Consider the following 18,577-nt stretch of genomic DNA (forward strand, 5'->3'; position numbering starts at 1 on the left):
GCTGTGGTACTGAGTCCTGAGAGGTGAGCAGAAGGGAAAGGAAGGCTGGCCATAGCAAGGCCACTCAGCAGGCACAGGGGTCTCCATCAAGTCAGCGAACTCGCACCGCGCGTCTGCTCTGCCAGGCTTTGTGGGACTCCCACGGTGGACCAGACCCCGTGTGGACCACAGGACACAGGTTAACCAGTCACATGCTTGCTGTGTGTGCACACAGAGGGCCTGGGCCCTCCTCATCTCTCTGTGTGTTCCCGAGGTTTCCCAGAGATCTAGTTCTGGCTCTAGGACTTCACTGCTTGTGGAGTCAGCACTTCTCTTGGCCTCGGTGGCTCCGTCCCTAAAATGGGAATGACGCTCCATCTGCCTGATTTCCCATCCCCATCACCAAATGGGTGATGGGTGACATCACCCATGTCACCAAAGAGCTGACATGGTCACTGCGGGAACAGCTCTGCCTTTGGGGGTATCAACCAAAACCCTGAGTCTGGTGGGGGGAGGGGCAGGACGCCCCCGACTCACCAAGTGTGCACATCCCTCCTACACCACCTGGGGACTGACACCATTGTCTCATCTCACACCCGAGAAATGGAGGCCCAGAGAGGTCAGAAACTCGCCTTCAGTCACACAGCAAGTACAGAGCTGGGATTGGCTGCAGTCTCGTCTCGCTGCAAAGCCTTTGTTCTAGGCCTCTTCACATCAACTTACCCTCTTCTCTGCCTCAGGAGCTGCTCTCAGATGCCCGTGGAGGCCTTCCGGACCAGCCCCCACCCTCACCATCCATGACTCGCTTTGCCCTCAGCACAAGCCTGGGCGCACAGAAGGCACCTCCCAGCCTCCACTGGCCTCAGTGAAGAGCTCTCCTACCCCACTCTGATGTGGAGGCCTATCCCCTCCTGCTGCACCCACCCTGGGGAACTGGGGGCTGTTTCCGCCATCCCCCCGAGAGTGCACAAAGCCAGGTGGGGGGGCACCGGCTCCAAGTGGTGAGCGGTGGGAGGATGGGCAACTGGCTGCAGCGCTCAACTCTGCGTCCCAGGCCGATCTCTCCCCTCCCATCACCCCCTCCCTCTGACGGCTGCAGCCCGCGCAACAGCCCGGCGCGCTCTCTCTCTCCCTCCCTCCCTCCCTCCCTCCCTCCCTCTCCCCGCTGCTCCCGCCTCCTGCCCTCCCCCGCCCCCTCCCCTCCCCGACACTGCAGCATTCGCCGACTGCAGCTCCAGCCACCGCCCGCGCCTCTCCGGCCTCCGCAACCCCATCGCCGCCAGCACCATGGCCAGCACCGTGTCCGGTAGGCACCGGGGCCTCGGGAGTCCTGGGGCGGCGGATCTGAGCAGACGCTATTGTCTGGCCTCGCCCACTGCTGGGCCGATTACGGAGTGTTTTCCCATCTCGGACCCCACGCTCTGCAAGGGCGTGGGCGCGCTCCGGGCGGAACCCGCGGGAGACGGGGTTCAGGGCCGCCGGGTGGGGAGACCCGGTGCCCATGAGGCGGGGATTGCGGCGCCAGCCTAACGGACTTGGGCCGCACAGCAGGGGCCCCGCTCGGGGTGGGGGCATCGGTGCGGGGCTGCCCTTGCCCCTTGGGGCCCCGCTGCGCCAGGCCGGCAGCGAGTGCCTCAGGATGGCTCCGAGAACCGTGGGTGGGCGCGCTCGCGGGATGCGGGCAGGGTCCCTGGAGGCGCCCGGCGACCGCAGACCCGGGTCGGACCGCGCCTTCTCGGGGGTACGAGGGAGGAGCGCGGGACCCTTTGCAGGAGTCCCAGCCCGGGGCCGGCGGGGCCCAGGCTCTCCCTGCGCCAACGGACGGGCCGGGGGACGGGAGGGGGCGCTGCGAGAAGACGGGAAACGGAAACCTGAGCCGAGCCGCGCCCTCCCCTCGCCGCTGCGGGCTCGGGACCACCCTCTGTGACAACAGTGCCACCCGCCTCGGTCGAAAAAGCCACCGCCCTTTACGCTGCGGGATGGGATGGGGGATGGGCTGCCGCTGTTTCCGAGCCTTTCTAGGATGGGGGCGTCTGCCCCTCCTTCCCCCGCCGCTCCACCTTCCCCGCTGCAGACCCACCGCCCTCAACGGCCACGACCCTCTCCTCCCGGGCCTGCAGCAGGCGCGGAGCTGCCGCGGAGGGGCGGGCACCGGGCGAGGCGGGAAACGCGGGACAGATACTGGACGCGGGAGTGCTGCCAGGCGACCCCCGGGGCAAGGACGCTCTGCCCAGTCTGGCTTTCCCAGGGACCGGCTTCACCTTTGCACTCGGTGCCCGAGATGGCTAGGCGGGCGGGCGGCCCCCACCTCCACCCCGTCACCTCGCCCACCCTTCCGTCCGCCCTGGGGGCGGCTCTCTGCAATCCCCTCTCCCCAGCTAGTTCGACTCTCTCCGCGGCGCCCGCTTCTGCCTGAGGCGCCAGAGATCCGCACACCCACGTGTGCAACGCCCTGACCCCGCCCCTCAGGGCCGGCGGTTCTGGCCCCCAGTGACTTCTGCGGGAGCCTGGCAGGGGACCACGTGCGTCACTGACCACACACAGCCCCAAATCCATCTGGGGGTCTTATCCATCTGGACTTCATACGCCCCCTGCCCTCTCCCTGACATCCCCGGAGATACTGGGACCAGCAGGGGAGGGTGGCCAGTGCTGCCCCAATCCCACACTGGGGCAGGTCTGTGCGTCCTCATTCACCATCTGTGCCTGAGCTGGGGGACAGTGGGCAGCCACTCCTGGGAGCATTTATCAGCTTTTCACCCCGTTGGTAAAACCCCTGCACAACAGGGCTCCTTCTCATCCTTCTGACACGAGCAGACTGAGGTTAGGCGCTGGAGGGATGCAGACGAAGCCACACCACCGATGGCCATCAGGGCTTGGGCCCAGACCCTCTGACCCTAGAGTTTCCTGGCACCAGACCCTCTTCTTGGCCAGACTTTGGGGCACTGCTGACCCATGCTTTTTCCCAGGATTGTTCTGGGTGTCCAAGTTACCCCTGGTGTCAAGAAGGAGACCACGGGACTTCCCTGGTGGCACAGCGGTTAAGAATCCACCTGCCAATGCAGGAGACACGGGTTTGATCCCTGGTCCGGGAAGATCCCACATGCCGCGGAGCAACTAAGCCCGTGCGCCACAACTACTGAGCCCACATGCCACAACTACTGACGCCTGCGTGCCTAGAGCCCGTGCTCTGCAACAAGAGAAGCCACCGCAATGATGAGAAGCCCGCGCACCGCAACCAAGAGTAACCCTTACTTGCAGCAACTAGAGAAAGTCCGCGTGCCACAGCGAAGACCCAACGCAGCCAAAAAAAAAAAATTTTTTTTTTAAAGAAAAAAGAAAGAAGGAGACCGTGAGTGCAATTGGTCAGTTTTGTCCAGCATGGCCAGCAAAGACATACTGCAGTGCCAGCTGGAGAACTGCTCCTAGCTGACATGCCATGGGGCTGGGCCTTTCATGTTCTGTCATCAGCACTGCCCTCTATAGAGCACAGCCCATGTGTACACACACCTGTGCTTACCTGCAGCTTCTCCCGGCCATAACAGTTTGATAGGAGAGAGGTCTGGCCCAGAAGTGGCTACGTGACAGCGCCGGTAACTGTGGCCGAAATTGGTGTAAGTGAACCAGCTATGGCTTCTCTCTGAAAACACATCTTTGGTTGGAGCGGACTTCCGTGCCTCAGTGGCCTTGAAGTGTCACCTCTGCTCTGGTCTGTGGCCGCTGCAGGACTGCGCTAGCCTCATCTTTGTGCATAGATTGGAAAGCTTTGCCCCTGCCTCTCCCTTGAGGGCCTCCTGATGGGCCACGTTCTGAGGACACTGCGTCTTGGTGTCCTTCCCAGGTGCTCAGCTCTTCAGGCACTTTTGTAGACCTGCTCGTGTTCATCCCGTTATGCAACTCTGGCGAGCCGCGAGGTCTTGCACCTGCTTCCTAGCCTCTCAGGGGCTCAACTCCCCATCTGGGTGGCCATGATAGTGACAGCACCTCCCCTAGGCTTGTTCTGAGGGGTGAATGAGCTATTTCAGGAAACAGTGCTTGGCCTGGGGCCCGGCAAGAGGTGAGTGCCCAGTCCATGGCAGGAAGCATGACTGTTGTAGCCACATTTCCTAGAGAAAGGTGAATCCTGCCGTCAACTCCTGCCATGTTGGGCTCCCAACACTGATGGAAGAGACTGACAAGTGAGAGAGGGACAGCCTGGGTGGCCACAAGCGCCATCTGTTAGGAGGCAGTTAGCAGCAGCCTCCAGGGCCCTTTTAGAGGTGAGCGGGAATCTGTGGGCCCCCTTCCCTCCCAGTTCTGGAAGACCTCCCCACCCCTCATGAGGCTCCCCACAGGAAAGTGCAGAGGTCTGGGCTCATGACAGGGCTGCCATCCTGGCATGCTGTGTGACTTTGGGAGTGCCACTTGCCCTCTCTGAACCTCCTTCTCCTCTGTAGAAATGAGGCTGATGAGGGTGTCTGCCTGGGCTGGCTGGTCTTGAGAGTCAGTCTGCAGGAAGGGTGTTCTGTGCCCACCCCATCCCCCTTGGGCACAATTATTGTTGTTACCAGGTGCTTTAGGCTGATCTGGTGCCTTCCAACTCTTGCTCTTCTGAGATGTAATCATCCAAAAGGTCAATATGCATTTCTGCATGTTTAACATTTACTATGAAGGGAGGATAAAAGCAATCCAGTTCATGGTAGAGATTTGTTTTTAATGACTTTCTGAAGTCAGTGATGGGGAAGGAAGAGAGGGTCCTGGTGAGGAGAGAAAAGGGAGGGCATGCCTCGAGGCCCCACTTCCTGGCTGGAGCTATGTCTGTGGAGAGGCCTGGGCCTCCACCTCTTCCCTCTGCAACGAGAGGAACTTTAAGCCCCTCCGGCTCTGAAACTACAGGCATACCCTCCCATCTTGCATGTGGCTCGGCCCAGCCCTGATCTCCAACCCTGCTGCAGGCTGCCCCCTCCTCACTCTCTCCAAATTTGCCGGTTCCCCACCCACCATTCAGTCCCCTCTGACCTGCAGCCAGACCACAGCGCAGGCCTCACTCCCAAGCCCCCTCCGGGGGAGTTGCCCCTTCCCACTGGGCTTCTTGAGGAAGGGCCTTCTGAGAAGGAAGGTCCTCATAGGCCACCAACCGAGGGGATCTCCGCGACCACCGGATGCTGAGCTGCATCCCTGTTTGCAGCTGCAGGACATGGTCCTTCACTTCCCAGTTGCACACTTGTCCCCTGGGCAGAGCCATGACCTCGGAGACTCTGACCTCAGTCTCCAGACCCCAGCTCTCTCCCCTCTCCCCCCCGAGGACACGGTGCTCCCACCTGCCTATACTCACACCTGCCCAAGCTCCCCCCTCCTGCCCCTGAATTGCCACCAGCCCCCCTCCAGGCTGAGACGTCAGTTGCCTGGAAGGGAGCCCCTGGCAATTGTCTGTAAAATTCGTCTGTTATTAATTTGCAACCCTTTTCCTGGGAAAATCTCAGGTTTGAGGCAGAGAGGGCCTTGAGCAGCTGTGAGGCCCCAGGTTCCTGGCCTGTAAGGTAAACTCTTTTGGAGGTTTTAACACGGGATGAGAAAGGACTCTCTGAAAGGTCAGGGTAGGGGGCTGGTGTGTGTTGCCAGAGTGGTGGGTGCTGGCAGGGTTAGACCGAGGCCCCTCCTCCCTGGCCTCTCCCAGGACCCAGGTAGGCCCGTGGCCAGACTCCCTCCCACTCCCTGCCCCGCCTTCCCTTCTGAGCACCAGGTAGGCCTGCCTACCTCCCCAGCCTCTCCAAATGTCCAAATATCTCCCGGTCTGCTGTTCCTGGAGAGCTGCTCTGCCTGGTCCTACCTCCTCTAACTCCCAAGCACACGTCCTGGGAGGTACCCCTCAGCCTCCTTTCTAAAGTTAACTTTTAATGACATAAGTAATACACGAGTAGATTCTGCTTGTGAAAAAGCAAAATCGACAAGTCAGGCCCAAATCCCCCTTGAGGCCCGGCCCTTCCTCCCACACTCCTGAGCCGATGACCAAGTCATGTGTCTCTGCCCTGCTTCTCCTCCAAGACGCCAAAGGCTCTCCCTGCTGCTTGCTCAGGGACCCTCTGTGCTCCCTTCACAACTTCCTGGGCTCTCTCTCCGGAAGAGTCTGGGTCATCAGGACATTTCCATCAAGTAACATCATTCTCTGCACTGGTTGCTGTTGGACCTTGCTCACAGCAAGCTGTTCCCTCAGACAGGGCCTAGTCGCTTCTGTCCTGCGTCCTGTTTCTACACCAGCACTTGCCCCAATTTTACGGTAAATCAAGTTAAAAGCATTATCTTGTGTGACCTTTCATCAGAAAGTTTCTTGTCCAACCTGTCTGCCCCTTGGAAGAATGCTGCGGGTAACTATGCGCGCTCTTTCATGGAAGCCGGAGCCGCTCTCCGTGGAGTATCTCTCTAGAGACCTCTCCTAGCTTCTCCAGCCAGGGAGGCTGGTGCATGGGCCTGAGCCCCCTAGTCTTTGGGACCTACTGCAGTGGTGGAAAGAACACAGACCACCTGGGGTTTCCCTGGAGGAGGTTTGAACAAGTCACCCAGCTACTTGGGCCCAGTGTCCTCTTGGTTGAGTGGGGGTGACAGTACTGGGCATACAGGATTGCTGAGAGTCAGCGAGACATCAGACCCATGCGTCTGCTTTGGGGCCTGGCTTGCTACGAACAAACCACAAAGAGCTCAATTATTTCCATTCTGAGAGCAAGCATCTCCCCTTCCCTGACAAGGCTCAGGGCCTCGGCGGGCGTACCTCCTTTTCTGGTTGGGTAGTGTAGAGACTGGCTGCGGGCACTCACCCTGCAAGGCCAGAGGGTGGGCTGTGGTGCTGAACGGACAGCTCCCGTCCCCTTGGCTTTGGATGAGCGGCCAGTGCGTGTCTGGTGAGAACCTGATTTCATCCCACGGTGGGCGCACTGCAGGGTACATGGGGCGTGGGCTGGGGGGCAGACAGGAGGGTCTGAGGGCTTCACCTAGGTGCACGGCCCAAGAAATTGCTGCCTGCAGAAGCCCTACATTTGTGCTGACCCAGTCACGAGTGTGGTGGTTAACCTCTCGACCGACGGGGCAAGTGTCCATGAGAGGGAAGGGGAGGAAGGACGAGTACGTGGAGGGGCGAGTCGGGAAGATACGCGGTGACAAAGAATCATGGAGGCGTAAAGATACAAAGAGACGCAGTGACAGATGGAGAGCCAGAAAGACAGAAGGATGAACGGAGACACAGACAGAAATGCCAAGAGAGAGAAGAGGAGGGAGAGAGAGGCAGAGACAAAGAGAGGCGGGCAGGGACTCAGAGACAGGAACAGAAAGACCAATGCAGGACACCCACAGGGAGGCGCGCCCAGGGAAAGACAGCCAACATCTGGGAGGGAGGGAGGGAGGGACGTAGCGAGAGATGCGGGACGCAAGAGATCAGGGTACACAGGCCCCCAGAGAAGCGCACGGGGGCAGCAACGGGGGCGGGGGCGGGGAGGTGGGGGCGGGCGCGCAGGGAGCCGGGGCTGGAGGCGTCACGGGGCGGCCGCTCAGGCTGGCCTCACGCCCGCAGCCTACAAGGAGAAGATGAAGGAGCTGTCGGTGCTGTCGCTCATCTGCTCCTGCTTCTCGCAGCCGCACCCCAGCGCCAGCTACCAGTATGGGGGTGAGTGCGCCCGGCTGCTGCCCTCGCTACCCCTCCTGTGGCGTCCGCGAACCCCCGCTTGGCTGCCTCCTGGAGAGGGCTCCCTGTGGGGAGGGGCCGGTCCTGGGAGTCCCGCGCGAGCAGCCTCACCCCCCCTCCACCCCTGGCTTGGGTGTGCGCTCGGCCTGGCCCTCCATGAGCGGCCCTCCTGAAGCCCCCATCCGCTCTTGCCCTGCAGACATGGAGGTGAAGCAGCTGGACAAGAGGGCCTCCGGCCAGAGCTTTGAGGTCATCCTCAAGTCCCCTTCCGACCTGTCCCCGGAGAGTCCCATGCTCTCCTCCCCCCCCAAGAGGAAGGACACCTCCCTGGAGGAGCTGCAGAGGCGGCTGGAGGCAGCCGAGGGGCGGAGAAAGGTAAGGAGCCACCCCTCTGGGTCCTGATAAAGACCGTCGGGGGCCTTGCTGCCGCAGACAGCGTCCCCAGGGTGCGGGGCGCCCCAAGCACTCGATTGGCTGTGGGCCTGTAGCAGAGAGGCTCTCATGGTCCCGGGGCCACCTCCTGAGCCATCAGAATGAGACAGGGGGGAGGAAGGAGCCCTCAATGGCAGCTAGCTGCAAGGAGCCAGGAGCCAGATACTGCTGGGAGAGGCACCCTTGGCCATGCTGGCAGGGTGGGAGGGTCAGGTGGCAGCCCCAGGAGAGGCCCTGGGACAGGAGGCTGCGCGACAGCCTCCCGAGCAGGGGAGCGTTAAGGAAGGGCTTTCCTCGAGCTGGGAGCTCAGGGGACCCCTGGGAGAAGCAGGTCCCTCCCCACCCTTTCTCACACCAGCTCCTCTGAAACTGAGACACACGCAGAGAAGCACATGCTCTCAGGAGTGCTGTCCTGGTGCCCAAGCCCACTGGGCAGGGGCAGCAGCTCTATCCCCCTTACGGCAGGACCGGTGAGCCCTGGGGACCCAGGCTTCTCGGGGTTAACTAGTAGTGACTGGCACGTGGGTGGAGCCCAGCAGCCTTCCGAAGGAGGCTGAGGGAGGCTAATTACCTCTGGGCGCCTCGGGTCAACCCCCGCGGCCACCAGCAGGGCCGGACAGTGGCGTCAGCAGCCCCACCCTCCTCGTTCCCACTCGTCCCTTCCCGAGCGGCCCTGGGACTCCTCCACCGCCCCCGGCACCTTAGGGAACTCAGAACCCGGTGTGTATTAAGCACCTGCTTTGTGCTCAGCGGGCAGACGTTTGAGGAGACGGGGAAGGCTCCGTGACAGCCCACATTCCCCGAGGGCAGCTCGGACTCTGGAGCGGGATGGAGCGGGCGCGCCCTGAGCCCAGCGGGGAGGGGGCGGCTCTGCGGCCGAGGGTGGACAGGGAGGGCTTGCCTGGGGATGAGGTGGTCCCCACAGCTGACGGCAGGACAGTGTAGGTCCGAACTCCCCGAGGACGAGGCCGGTGGGCGGGAGGCGGTGGGCTCGGGCTGGGCGGCGGGGCTGGGCGCGGGCACTCGGCGGGGCGCGGAGAGCGCCGCAGGGAGGCCGGCGGGGCGGGGCGGGCCCGGCCGCCCCTCACGCTCGCCCGCCCGGCCGCCCGCGCAGACGCAGGAGGCGCAGGTGCTGAAGCAGCTGGCGGAGCGGCGCGAGCACGAGCGCGAGGTGCTGCACAAGGCGCTGGAGGAGAACAACAACTTCAGCCGCCTGGCCGAGGAGAAGCTCAACTACAAGATGGAGCTCAGCAAGGAGATCCGCGAAGCGCACCTGGCCGCGCTGCGTGAGCGGCTGCGTGAGAAGGTGCGCGCCGGGGCGGGGCCGAGGCCGGGGCGGGGCCCGGGCGGGGAGGCGGGGCCCGAGTCGGGGGGCCCCCAGGAGCCCCTTCTTTCGGGCTTCGGCCGGTCCCTGCCACTACGCTAGCAGCGCTCCCGCAGTCCGGCCTCCCCGTGACGCCCCGTCCTACTGGGGCCAGCCAGGGTGAGGCGAGGCCCTGCCCAGGCCGGAGCAGCCTCCCTGCGAGCGGGACCAGGTTAGTTCCGCGGAGCCCCGAGCCTTCACTCCCCGGGAAATTCCCTGAGTCACAATGCTCCGGGCTGGACACCACCCCAGGTTCACTGAGGGCCAGCCCCCACCCTCAAGCCGCACTTTCAGTCCGTGACGCGGGCCTGCCTCTGCCCTCTGTTGCTCCTGGTCACTAAGGTGTCCTCATTGGTCGCATCTGCCGCACCTGGGACGGAGCCAGTCTAGGGAGGAAAAGAGCCCAGGGTCCCCAAAGCCCGGGAGCCGGAGGGCAGGGCCCCCAGAGCCCAGGAGTGGGGGGCAGGACCCCGCCCCTCCCGGCTGCAGAGCCCCGCCCACCCTGCCTGTCCCGGCAGGAGCTGCACGCTGCCGAAGTGCGCAGGAACAAGGAGCAGCGTGGGGAGATGTCCGGCTAAGGGGCCTTTTGGACAGCACGGCGCCTGGATCCCGAGATGAGACAAGAACACATCTGGGCTTTGGTTTTGTTTTGTTCGACTTTGTCTAGATGCCGCTTTTGCTCCCGCTCCTCCCTCCCCTCCTGTTCTCCCAGCTTCGGCTTCTCTTTCCGCGTTCCGAGCTGTCTAGTCCTCGTGGCAAGGCTCTGACCACAGGCTGTCCCTGTGGAGCCCCCAGGGCGTGGCACACAGTCCCTCAGTTCAGGCCCCAGGCTGGCGGTGGCTGGGTCCCCTCTTGGCAGCCCTCTCAGTGGACGTGGTGGCGACCTCAATAAATCCAGCGATGGTGGCAGGAACACGCAGGTCCTTGTGCTGGGTTGTGCTGTGAGCACCTTGTCACTTAGGGCATGTTTTCTGAGGCAGCTCCCGCCGGCAGGCAGGGCCACGTCCCCTGGATGTCCTCCCCTGGGCACGCAGCAGGGGGCGGAGGAAGACCGACTTGGACAGAGAAGGGCCTCTGGGCAGCAGGGGCCAGGTACCATCACTGGCCAGCCCTGGGAACCCCGTGTGCGGTGGTGCTTTCTGGAACTGGTGGGTAGGAGCTGCAGCACGCTTTAATGTGGTGGCACAGGGGCCCTCTGAGACCCCCCTGGCCTGAGGTTTGCACCCTCGGCTGGCCTGGGAGGCTTCGGTCATTGCCTTTGGCTGGAGTGGTGGTGGGGTGGGGCTTGGCCTGGATCTTCAGGGGAGTGGGCATGTTCCACGAGGGACCTGTGAGCAAGCTGCCGTGGTCTAGAGGGTTATGGGCAGCATGGACACATGCTGGCCCCTCCTCCCAGAAGGGCCCTCTTCCTCGTGGCCCAGCACCTGTGCAGGGAAAGCCAGCCTCCCACTGTCCCTCCTCTCCTTCTCCAGGCTTTGCAGATGCCCTTGGAGGACCCATCCTTATATCCCTTTGGAGTCTCAGCCCCCTCCCGTGTGCCCTCTGCTCTGGTCAAAAGATGCTCCCTTGCTGCCCCTGGCCACAGGGCTTTCAGGCGCACCTCTGGACAGCTGGCCCAGTGTGAGAGGGTGGCAGCCACAAGTGCCCCTCTGGGAGCCCCGAGTTGATGCTGGGGGGGGGCGGGGGACCAGTGCCTGAAGATTTGGATGTCGGGGGGCAGGGGACAGGGCTCCCAAGCCACCTCCTCACCTGCTCCATCCTTCCATTCCTGGCTGGTGGCCCACTCTGGCCAGCCTGCAGGTTGGAGGCCTGGCTCTATCTCCTGCCAAGACCTTCCTCGGCTGGCCTCCTCCCCCTCCCCTCCCTCAGTCTGGGGGGACCTCTTGACCCCCCCCAGCACCAGCCTTTGAGGACGGCTACGTGTTTGGACACAGCAGCAGCCTCCTCTTCTCCATGGCAGACCAGCCCCACGACTGGGTGCTTGGGTCTGAGTCCTCGCTGGCCAGCCTCTCGGTGGAAAGCATGAGGCGTCTCTTGCAGGAAGGACCCAGAGCCAGTGCCTCAGAAAGCAGATGACTGCAGCCCTCAGTGCCCCTGGCTTTCATTCTACAGAAACCTATGGGGACACTGCTGGTGACCTCCCAGAGCCAAGCTAGGGAGCTTGGGGTGGGTACTGACCCATTGCAGTGGGCTTCGGGGGAAGCTGGGACCTGTGCCCCCCTCCCTGTCCCCACTGAGACAGCCCCCAAGGGAGTGACAAGCCAGGACTGGAACCCAGCAGTGCCCAGCGGTGGCTTGCATGGGACGCGGAAAGGGGACTGAGGGTTGGATCTCTCTGAGCAGTGGCAGCTTTCTCGTAGCGGAAGCCCTAGTGTAATACACATCCATCTCATCCACGTAGTAAAAGTGAACTTAAAAATTAAATGATTTTTAAAAATGTGTGTGTTTAAGAAACGGTTGAACTGTCCCAGTGTGTGTCCTGCATCTGTGGGGTCAGATGAGCTGCGAGGCCACTGCCTGTGCAAGCGTCCCCCTGGAAACTCCACCCTGTGTGTCATCGCCACAAGTGCGAACAGTTCTCATGACAATGGCGATTTTAAGAAAAGAGCATATAAACAGCACGCAAGCCCACTTTCTCCTCCGGAGCCCCAGGAGACAGTGGGGGTGGGAGAGAGGAGGCCAGGACCTCTGCTGCAGGTGGGGCCACCCCAGCTCCCCCAGGGCTGCGCCCTCCTGTGGGCCGGGCTCTCAGCTTGCCACTGCAGAGGAAGATCAAGGTCTGAGGTCTGAGGCCTGCCCTTCTCACCATGGCTGTGGGTCTTGCTTGGATCAGGGGTGGTCCTAGAATCCCAGGGTGTGTCCCATGGCTCTGTGGACCCCATTAGGCAGCTGACAGTTCACAGACACAGATCTGGCCCCAACATGGGGACCTGCAGTGGCAAAAAGAGACAAGCAGACATCGTGACTCACATTGGTGGACATGTGTGTCCTAGGGGACCCGAACTGCCCCTTGGGGTGCCCAGCAGGGAGGGACCCCTCTGCTGGGGAGGAGGCATGTTTGGTAATGTCCACACTGAGCCATGCTCAGGTCCACACATGGACCTCAGGTACAGGCCCTGGAGAGATGCGTGCTCCCCAGGACCCAGAGACCCACTCACCTCTCCCCAAACCCACAGCCCTCTCCTGGGGCAGTCCTAGCTACTTGCCCAGGCTCCAGGGAACTCTCACCATCTCCCCACCTTCCCCTGTCCAGGGAGAGATGAGAAAGTCAGAACCCAGGACACACAGTCTCCAGTAAGGTGGAGACATCAGAAATCTGCAGGAGTGGAAGGAAATGCATGGAAAATATTTTTATTAGGCTTGAGTTCTGTATGCCTGTCATCTGGGTTCACAGACACATGCTCACCACATAGAAGCGCACAGCCCAGGAATTCCCAGAAGAGCAGTTGATCAAGGTCAGGGCCTCTTACCTCTTAGGCGGCCCTGGTAAGGCACTGAGGGTCAGTCACCATATGGAGCCTCTGAGGTTGGGAGATGATGGGGAATCCTCTGCAGAAAAGCAATCAGGCTTCTGCTTAACAAAGAGCAGCAAAGAAACGGGGGACTCCTGGGAAGCCAGTTAGAGCTGTATTCGTTACCTACTGCTGTGTAACAAGTGAGTCCAAGCAGTGGCTGAAAACAACAAACATCGTTTGTCGAGTCAGGACTCCAGGAGCTGGGTGGTTCTGGCACAGAGCCTCTCAGGAGGCTGCAGTCAGGACATCAGTGGAGGTTGTCTGGAGGCTGCGTGGGCTTGGAGTACCCACTTCCAAGTCGGCTGGCATGGGCGTGAACTAGTCAGGAAAAAGAAGTGAGTCATTAAGAACAGCCTACCCTCAGGGCCGGGGGTGGGGGGGTGGGAGTAGGTGAGGCTCCACCTTTGGAAAGGAGGAATGTCACAGACTCTGGGGACAGGTTTTAGAACCACCTCAGACACTCTGCCTTGATGACCCTGTGAGTTCTGGACACGGTGGGTGCTGGCTCGGTGCCTGGGGGCGGCAGTGGGCCCCCACCGTGAAACAGGGTGTCCAGCAAGGCAGGCAAGATGGAAGCACAGACAGATGCCTGTCCCAGCGGGGCCTCCCTCCAGCCCCTCACGCATCCTCGCCGGGCAAGCTCAGGTGCGGCTGAGTAGGAGGGAAGGTGGCAAGAGTCGGTACAAACTGCAGCTGTTTCCCTTTCTGCTGAGGAAAAATAATTGTGCTATTTGGCAGTTGTATTAGTTTTCCCGACTGCTTGTAACCTGTGCAACAAACTAGGGGCCTTGAAACCACAGAGGTGTCTCCTTTCAGTTGGAAGTGAGGTGTTGCCAGGCCCCTCCCTCAGGACTGGAGTGGAGCGGAGGGCCAGGATCGGCCCTCCCAGCTTCAGCTGTCGGGAAAGGCCGTCTCTCCACCCCTTCCGGGGGCCACTTAAGAACAGCACCGTTTCTTTGCAACAGATGGGGGCCCACAGAGCCTGTGTGTGGGCCTCCTTCCGGTTGTGAGATGGATGCAGCCCCAGCGCTCAGCATGTCAGACTCCTCAGGAGGGGTCAGGTCCTTCCTGCAGCACAAGATGGGTGCATGCAGGCCAGCACGGGGCGGGGGACGATGCCCACGGCAGAAGCCGAGCTGGTCTCTTCTCTCCTGAGCAAAGCTTGTCCTGTCTGTGCTTGGCTGCCTCGCGCTCTCCTTGGCGACCTGGGTGTCAGAATGCCAGGAACGAAGTGTTTGGACTTCTATCCCCCTCAGGCGGCTCACGCTGTGATGAGCAGTGCCAGCCTCCACACAGTGGAGGCCTCCCCAGGGACTGGGAACTTGAGCCCAGGCTCAGCTGGACACCGGCTATCCTTGGCTTGTGGACACAGCACATGTGTCTCTGCCTCTCCCTCTGTGCGTGTCTCTGTCCCTACGGGACACCAGTCACTGGATTTGGGAGTCCCCAATCCAACACGACCTCATTATTTAACTAATTATACCTGCAACAACCCTAGTTCCAAATAAGGGCACATTCTGAGGTGCTGGGACTTGTGATGTCACCACATCTCTGGAGGATACAAGTCAATCCCAGGCAGCAGTTGTAGGTACATAATTCGTAACTTGAAAACATCCATGCACTAATTTGTGTATTCAACATGAGTTTAGTGAGTGCTTATTACATCGGTGTTTCACTCCAGAGAACAGTGATGGATTTGAACACCCAGGCCCTGCCCTGTGAGAAACTGCATGTTAGTCAATAAAACCTTATGTTACATGTGGTAGTTTATGATTTTTTAAAGCACGTTAAAATGTTTTTAACCTTCACAAGGTCCACTATGAGGAAAACAGAGTAGGCATTATCTTATGACATTAACATTTTTTTCTGGTTACAAACATAATACATGTTCACTGCATACTACAAAGTATAAAGATAAAAATCTTGATCCACCAAACTCCTTCCCCTGGGGAGGACCTACCCCTCAAGAGGCGCTGAAGTGAGCCCTGGTTCAGACCTCTGAAACGCGCACAGTCACGTGTTCGCACTTCTCCTGCGTCCTCGCAAACATCACTTCAAGCGTCGGACAGTCATCTATTTCATGGATGTACTAGGATTTCTGAGAAAAGTTCCCCAACTTTTTGGTTGCAGGGACCTCTTATAATCCTAAAATTTATGGAGGACCCCAAAGAGCTCTGTTTACGTGGGCTATTCGGGTTGACAGGGACCACACTGGGAATCAAAACCCAGAAATTAAAAAAACAGTAACTCAGGGAATTCCCTGGTGGCCCAGTGGTTAGGACTCTGCACTTTCACTGCTGAGGGCGCAGGTTCGATCCCTGGTTAGGGAACTAAGATCCCGCAAGCCGTGTGGTGCGGCCCAAAATTAAAACAAACAAACAAAAAACCTGCCAGTAATTCAGGGACTTCCCTCGTGGTCCAGTGGTTAACACTCTGTGCCCCCAATGCAGGGGGCCCGGGTTCAACCCCTGGTCAGGGAACTGGATCCTGCATGCTGCAACTAAAGATACCGCACGGTGCAACTAAGACCCGGCGCGGCCAAATACGTATTTTAAAAAATCAGTAATTCAGGGGCTTCCCTGGCGGCGCAGTGGTTAAGAATCTGCCTGCCAATGCAGGGGACACGGGTTCGAGCCCTTGTCCGGGAAGATCCCACATGCCGCGGAGCAACTAAGTCCGTGCGCCACAACTACTGAGCCTGCGCGCCTAGAGCCCGTGCTCCGCAACGAGAAGCCATGACAATGAGAAGACCCTGCTCTCCGCAACTAGAGAAAAGCCCGCGCATAGCAGTGAAGACCCAACTCAGCCAAAAATAAATAAATTATATATTTTTAAAAACCAGTAATTCACTAAAAAATGATACACCCATTACATGTTAACATTTTAAAAAGAAAAAGTGACATTTTCCTTAAAATAGAATTAGTGAGAATGGTTGAAGCATATGAGGAAAAAAAAATCTAGCCTCACACAGATATATGGTTGGAAAAAGAAACTATTTCAATAGCTTTGTCTTTAATACTAAACCAAAGCTAGATGGGGGGTAGTTTCTTAAAGGTTGGCTGCACTGTGAATCTGAAACCGTATCAATAAACCTTTCATACTCTTACACGGGTTGAATGGTCTGTCCTGAGCTTAAACACACCCTTTACCCATGCACGGTTCTGTAATTCCCAGTGCGTGCGCCACCCTCCCCCAGGCAGGAGTCCCTGGACCTCGGGGCCGGCAGAGTGGAGGAAGGGTGGGCCAGGTTATTGCTGGGTGCGCTGGGCCTGCCTTCGTCCTGCTTCCAGTCTGGTCAGGGGCTGTGTGTGGTGGAGCTGAAGTGGAGGGTGGGGCATGAAAACTCCACGGCGTCCTTGGGCCCGTGATGACACTCAGTCTCTCCTGGTTTACTCTCCTCCGTAGTAAACCAAGAGTGGAAGCTCCCCTCCTCTTGGGAGCACAGGGGAGAAATCACCACCCCAGACCCCAGGAGGAACTAACCCATCCTGGCAGCCAAGCAGAGCCCAATGCTTCAGAGACAGAAAAGTGAGTGCAGGTTCAAACACCAGGCCTGAGGTCCTGTGGCAGAAATACGTGGAGGCCACACAGCAGTGGAAACTCAGACTGGGGAGCCTGGGGTGCCCGCAGACTCCAGGGCCAGTGGCCACAGCTCACCCCAACTGTGCAGCAGCAGGACCTGGCCTGGTCTGCCTCCTGCATCCTTCTGAGCCTTCTCCCTTTAACATGTTCTTTTAATTAATTAATTTTTAAAATTTATTTTATCTTTGGCAGCATTGGGTCTTCGTTGCTGTGCGCGGGCTTTCTCTACTTGCGGCGAGCAGGGCTACGCTTCCTTGTGGCGCGTGGGCTTCTCATTGCGGTGGCTTCTCTCGTTGCGGAACACAGGCTCTAGGTGCACGGGCTTCGGTAGTTGGGCTCGGTAGTTGTGGCTCGCAGGCTAGGCAGCTGTGGCACACAGGCTTAGTTGCTCCGTGGCACGTGGGATGTTCCCGGACCAGGGCTCAAACCCGTGTCCTCTGCGTTGGCAGGTGGATTCTTAACCACTGCACCACCAGGGAAGCCCTCTCCCTCTGACTTTATGGGCATTTACTTCCGGAATGTGAGGACAGGGAAATTCAAATAAATGATATGCACAGACCAGACACACCTGCTCTTGTATTTACCAGATGATAAAACAGCTGCACTGACATAGGCTCAATAGTTCAATCTTTAAAAACAGTGACTTTTTCATCACTTGCTTGAGTACACTCTATACTATTGAAAACAAAATGAAAGCGTAACTCTCCCAATTATAACATCACTGAAATGAAATGTGCTTGAAACTTCCCAGTCTGGGAAATGGCCTTCAGTGGCCCTCCTACCTAAGTGTGAACACAGGTTCACGGCTTGGTCCTAAAGGAGGCATTTGTTTTCTGCCTTCTCTGTCTCCTGAGAGGAAGCACCCGCAGGCCCCGCAGCCTTTCACTGGGCACACGAGTCTCCCGCAGCTGAAAGCAGCCAGAGCAGTGACACCACACACAAGGAGACTTTGCACGTGCCTTCCCTGGTCTGAGAACAGCCAGCCTCAGCCACTCTCTGGGTCCCCCTGACTGCCCGGTGCAGGTGGGGCGACAGCACGGGGAGGTGTGCCAACTCCACTGCGGCTGCGGCGCTTCCTCCAGGAGTCCTGGGGCAGGAACAGGATGCCTCACAAGTGCCCCGGCCTGGGCAGGGTAAGTGACCCCACTCACCACCCCCTGGGTCCCCACTGCACCTTTCAATCAGACAGCAAGGCCTGTTTGTACTAGCTCCCAAGTCAAAGGAACTCCAGGAAAGCTGACTGATGTTAACCTTCTCACGTTCTGGAAAACCCTGGGACTTTGCACTCCAGCCATTAAAAAAAAGTTTTCAGGGCGTTCCTAACCCTGCATCAGGGTGTTGTGGTTTTTTTGTTTGTTTGTTTGTTTTGTGGTACGCGGGCCTCACTGTTGTGGCCTCTCCCGTTGCGGAGAACAGGCTCTGGACGCTCAGGCTCAGCAGCCATGGGTCACGGGCCCAGCTACTCCCATGTGGGATCCTCCCAGATCGGGGCACGAACCCGTGTCCCCTGCATCGGCAGGCGGATTCTCAACCACTGTGCCACCAGGGAAGCCCCAGGGTGTCTTTTAATGCCTCTGTGATAGCGCAGGAATTGAATTTTAACTTCAGTTAACGTAAATTGAAATGAGCACACGTGGCCAGTGACTACAGCACAGGAGAGCGCGGCTGGGGGTCGACACAGGAACACTGTGGGCCGCGCGGATCCAGAAGTGAGAATGTTCAAAGCCGTTTTTAACGCTTGCTACAAAAATAAACCATGATAATCACAAGATTCGGACTGTACGACTCCCGGGGCAGCCCTCCCGCCTGCCTCTGGGGAGACCCGTTGCACACGCGGTCAGGTCACTCACCTTTCTCGCCAACCCTAAGCGCGTCCCCCTACGCACCCTCTCCCCGGGAAGTTCGCGCCGAGCGAGTGTGTCAGCCAGTCCCAGCAGGTGAGCCAGCGGGCGAAGCGGGACGCGGAGCAACCGCCCAGCTAAGGGGCCGAAGCACCCACCTCTGGCCCCGCCCTCGCCTGTGCGCACGCGCGTCGGGCCCAGCCGGGCCTTATTTCTC

At 59.5% G+C, this 18,577-nt stretch overlaps 1 protein-coding gene and 1 long non-coding RNA gene across 2 annotated transcripts; one reads left to right on the top strand and one right to left on the bottom strand.

Moving 5' to 3' along the window:
- The first annotated feature begins 690 nt into the window (after window positions 1–690).
- On the top strand, window positions 691–11,861 carry STMN3 (stathmin 3). Its single transcript, XM_059036603.2, has 5 exons — window positions 691–1,285; window positions 7,517–7,609; window positions 7,827–8,002; window positions 9,174–9,365; window positions 9,941–11,861. The coding sequence occupies exons 1-5, from the start codon at window positions 1,267–1,269 to the stop codon at window positions 9,998–10,000; spliced, it is 540 nt and encodes a 179-aa protein (XP_058892586.1). The 5' UTR covers window positions 691–1,266; the 3' UTR covers window positions 10,001–11,861.
- Window positions 11,862–11,998: 137 nt separating this feature from the next.
- Window positions 11,999–18,533, bottom strand: LOC131740612 (uncharacterized). Its single transcript, XR_010836635.1, has 5 exons — window positions 18,370–18,533; window positions 13,061–13,255; window positions 12,893–12,971; window positions 12,651–12,738; window positions 11,999–12,352 (listed from the first exon to the last, which is right to left on the bottom strand). It is a non-coding gene; the product is annotated as an uncharacterized lncRNA (long non-coding RNA).
- Between the last annotated feature and the right edge of the window lie 44 nt (window positions 18,534–18,577).

Source organism: Kogia breviceps, chromosome 14, assembly GCF_026419965.1.
Source record: "Kogia breviceps isolate mKogBre1 chromosome 14, mKogBre1 haplotype 1, whole genome shotgun sequence".
NCBI classification, from domain to species: Eukaryota; Metazoa; Chordata; class Mammalia; order Artiodactyla; family Physeteridae; genus Kogia; species Kogia breviceps.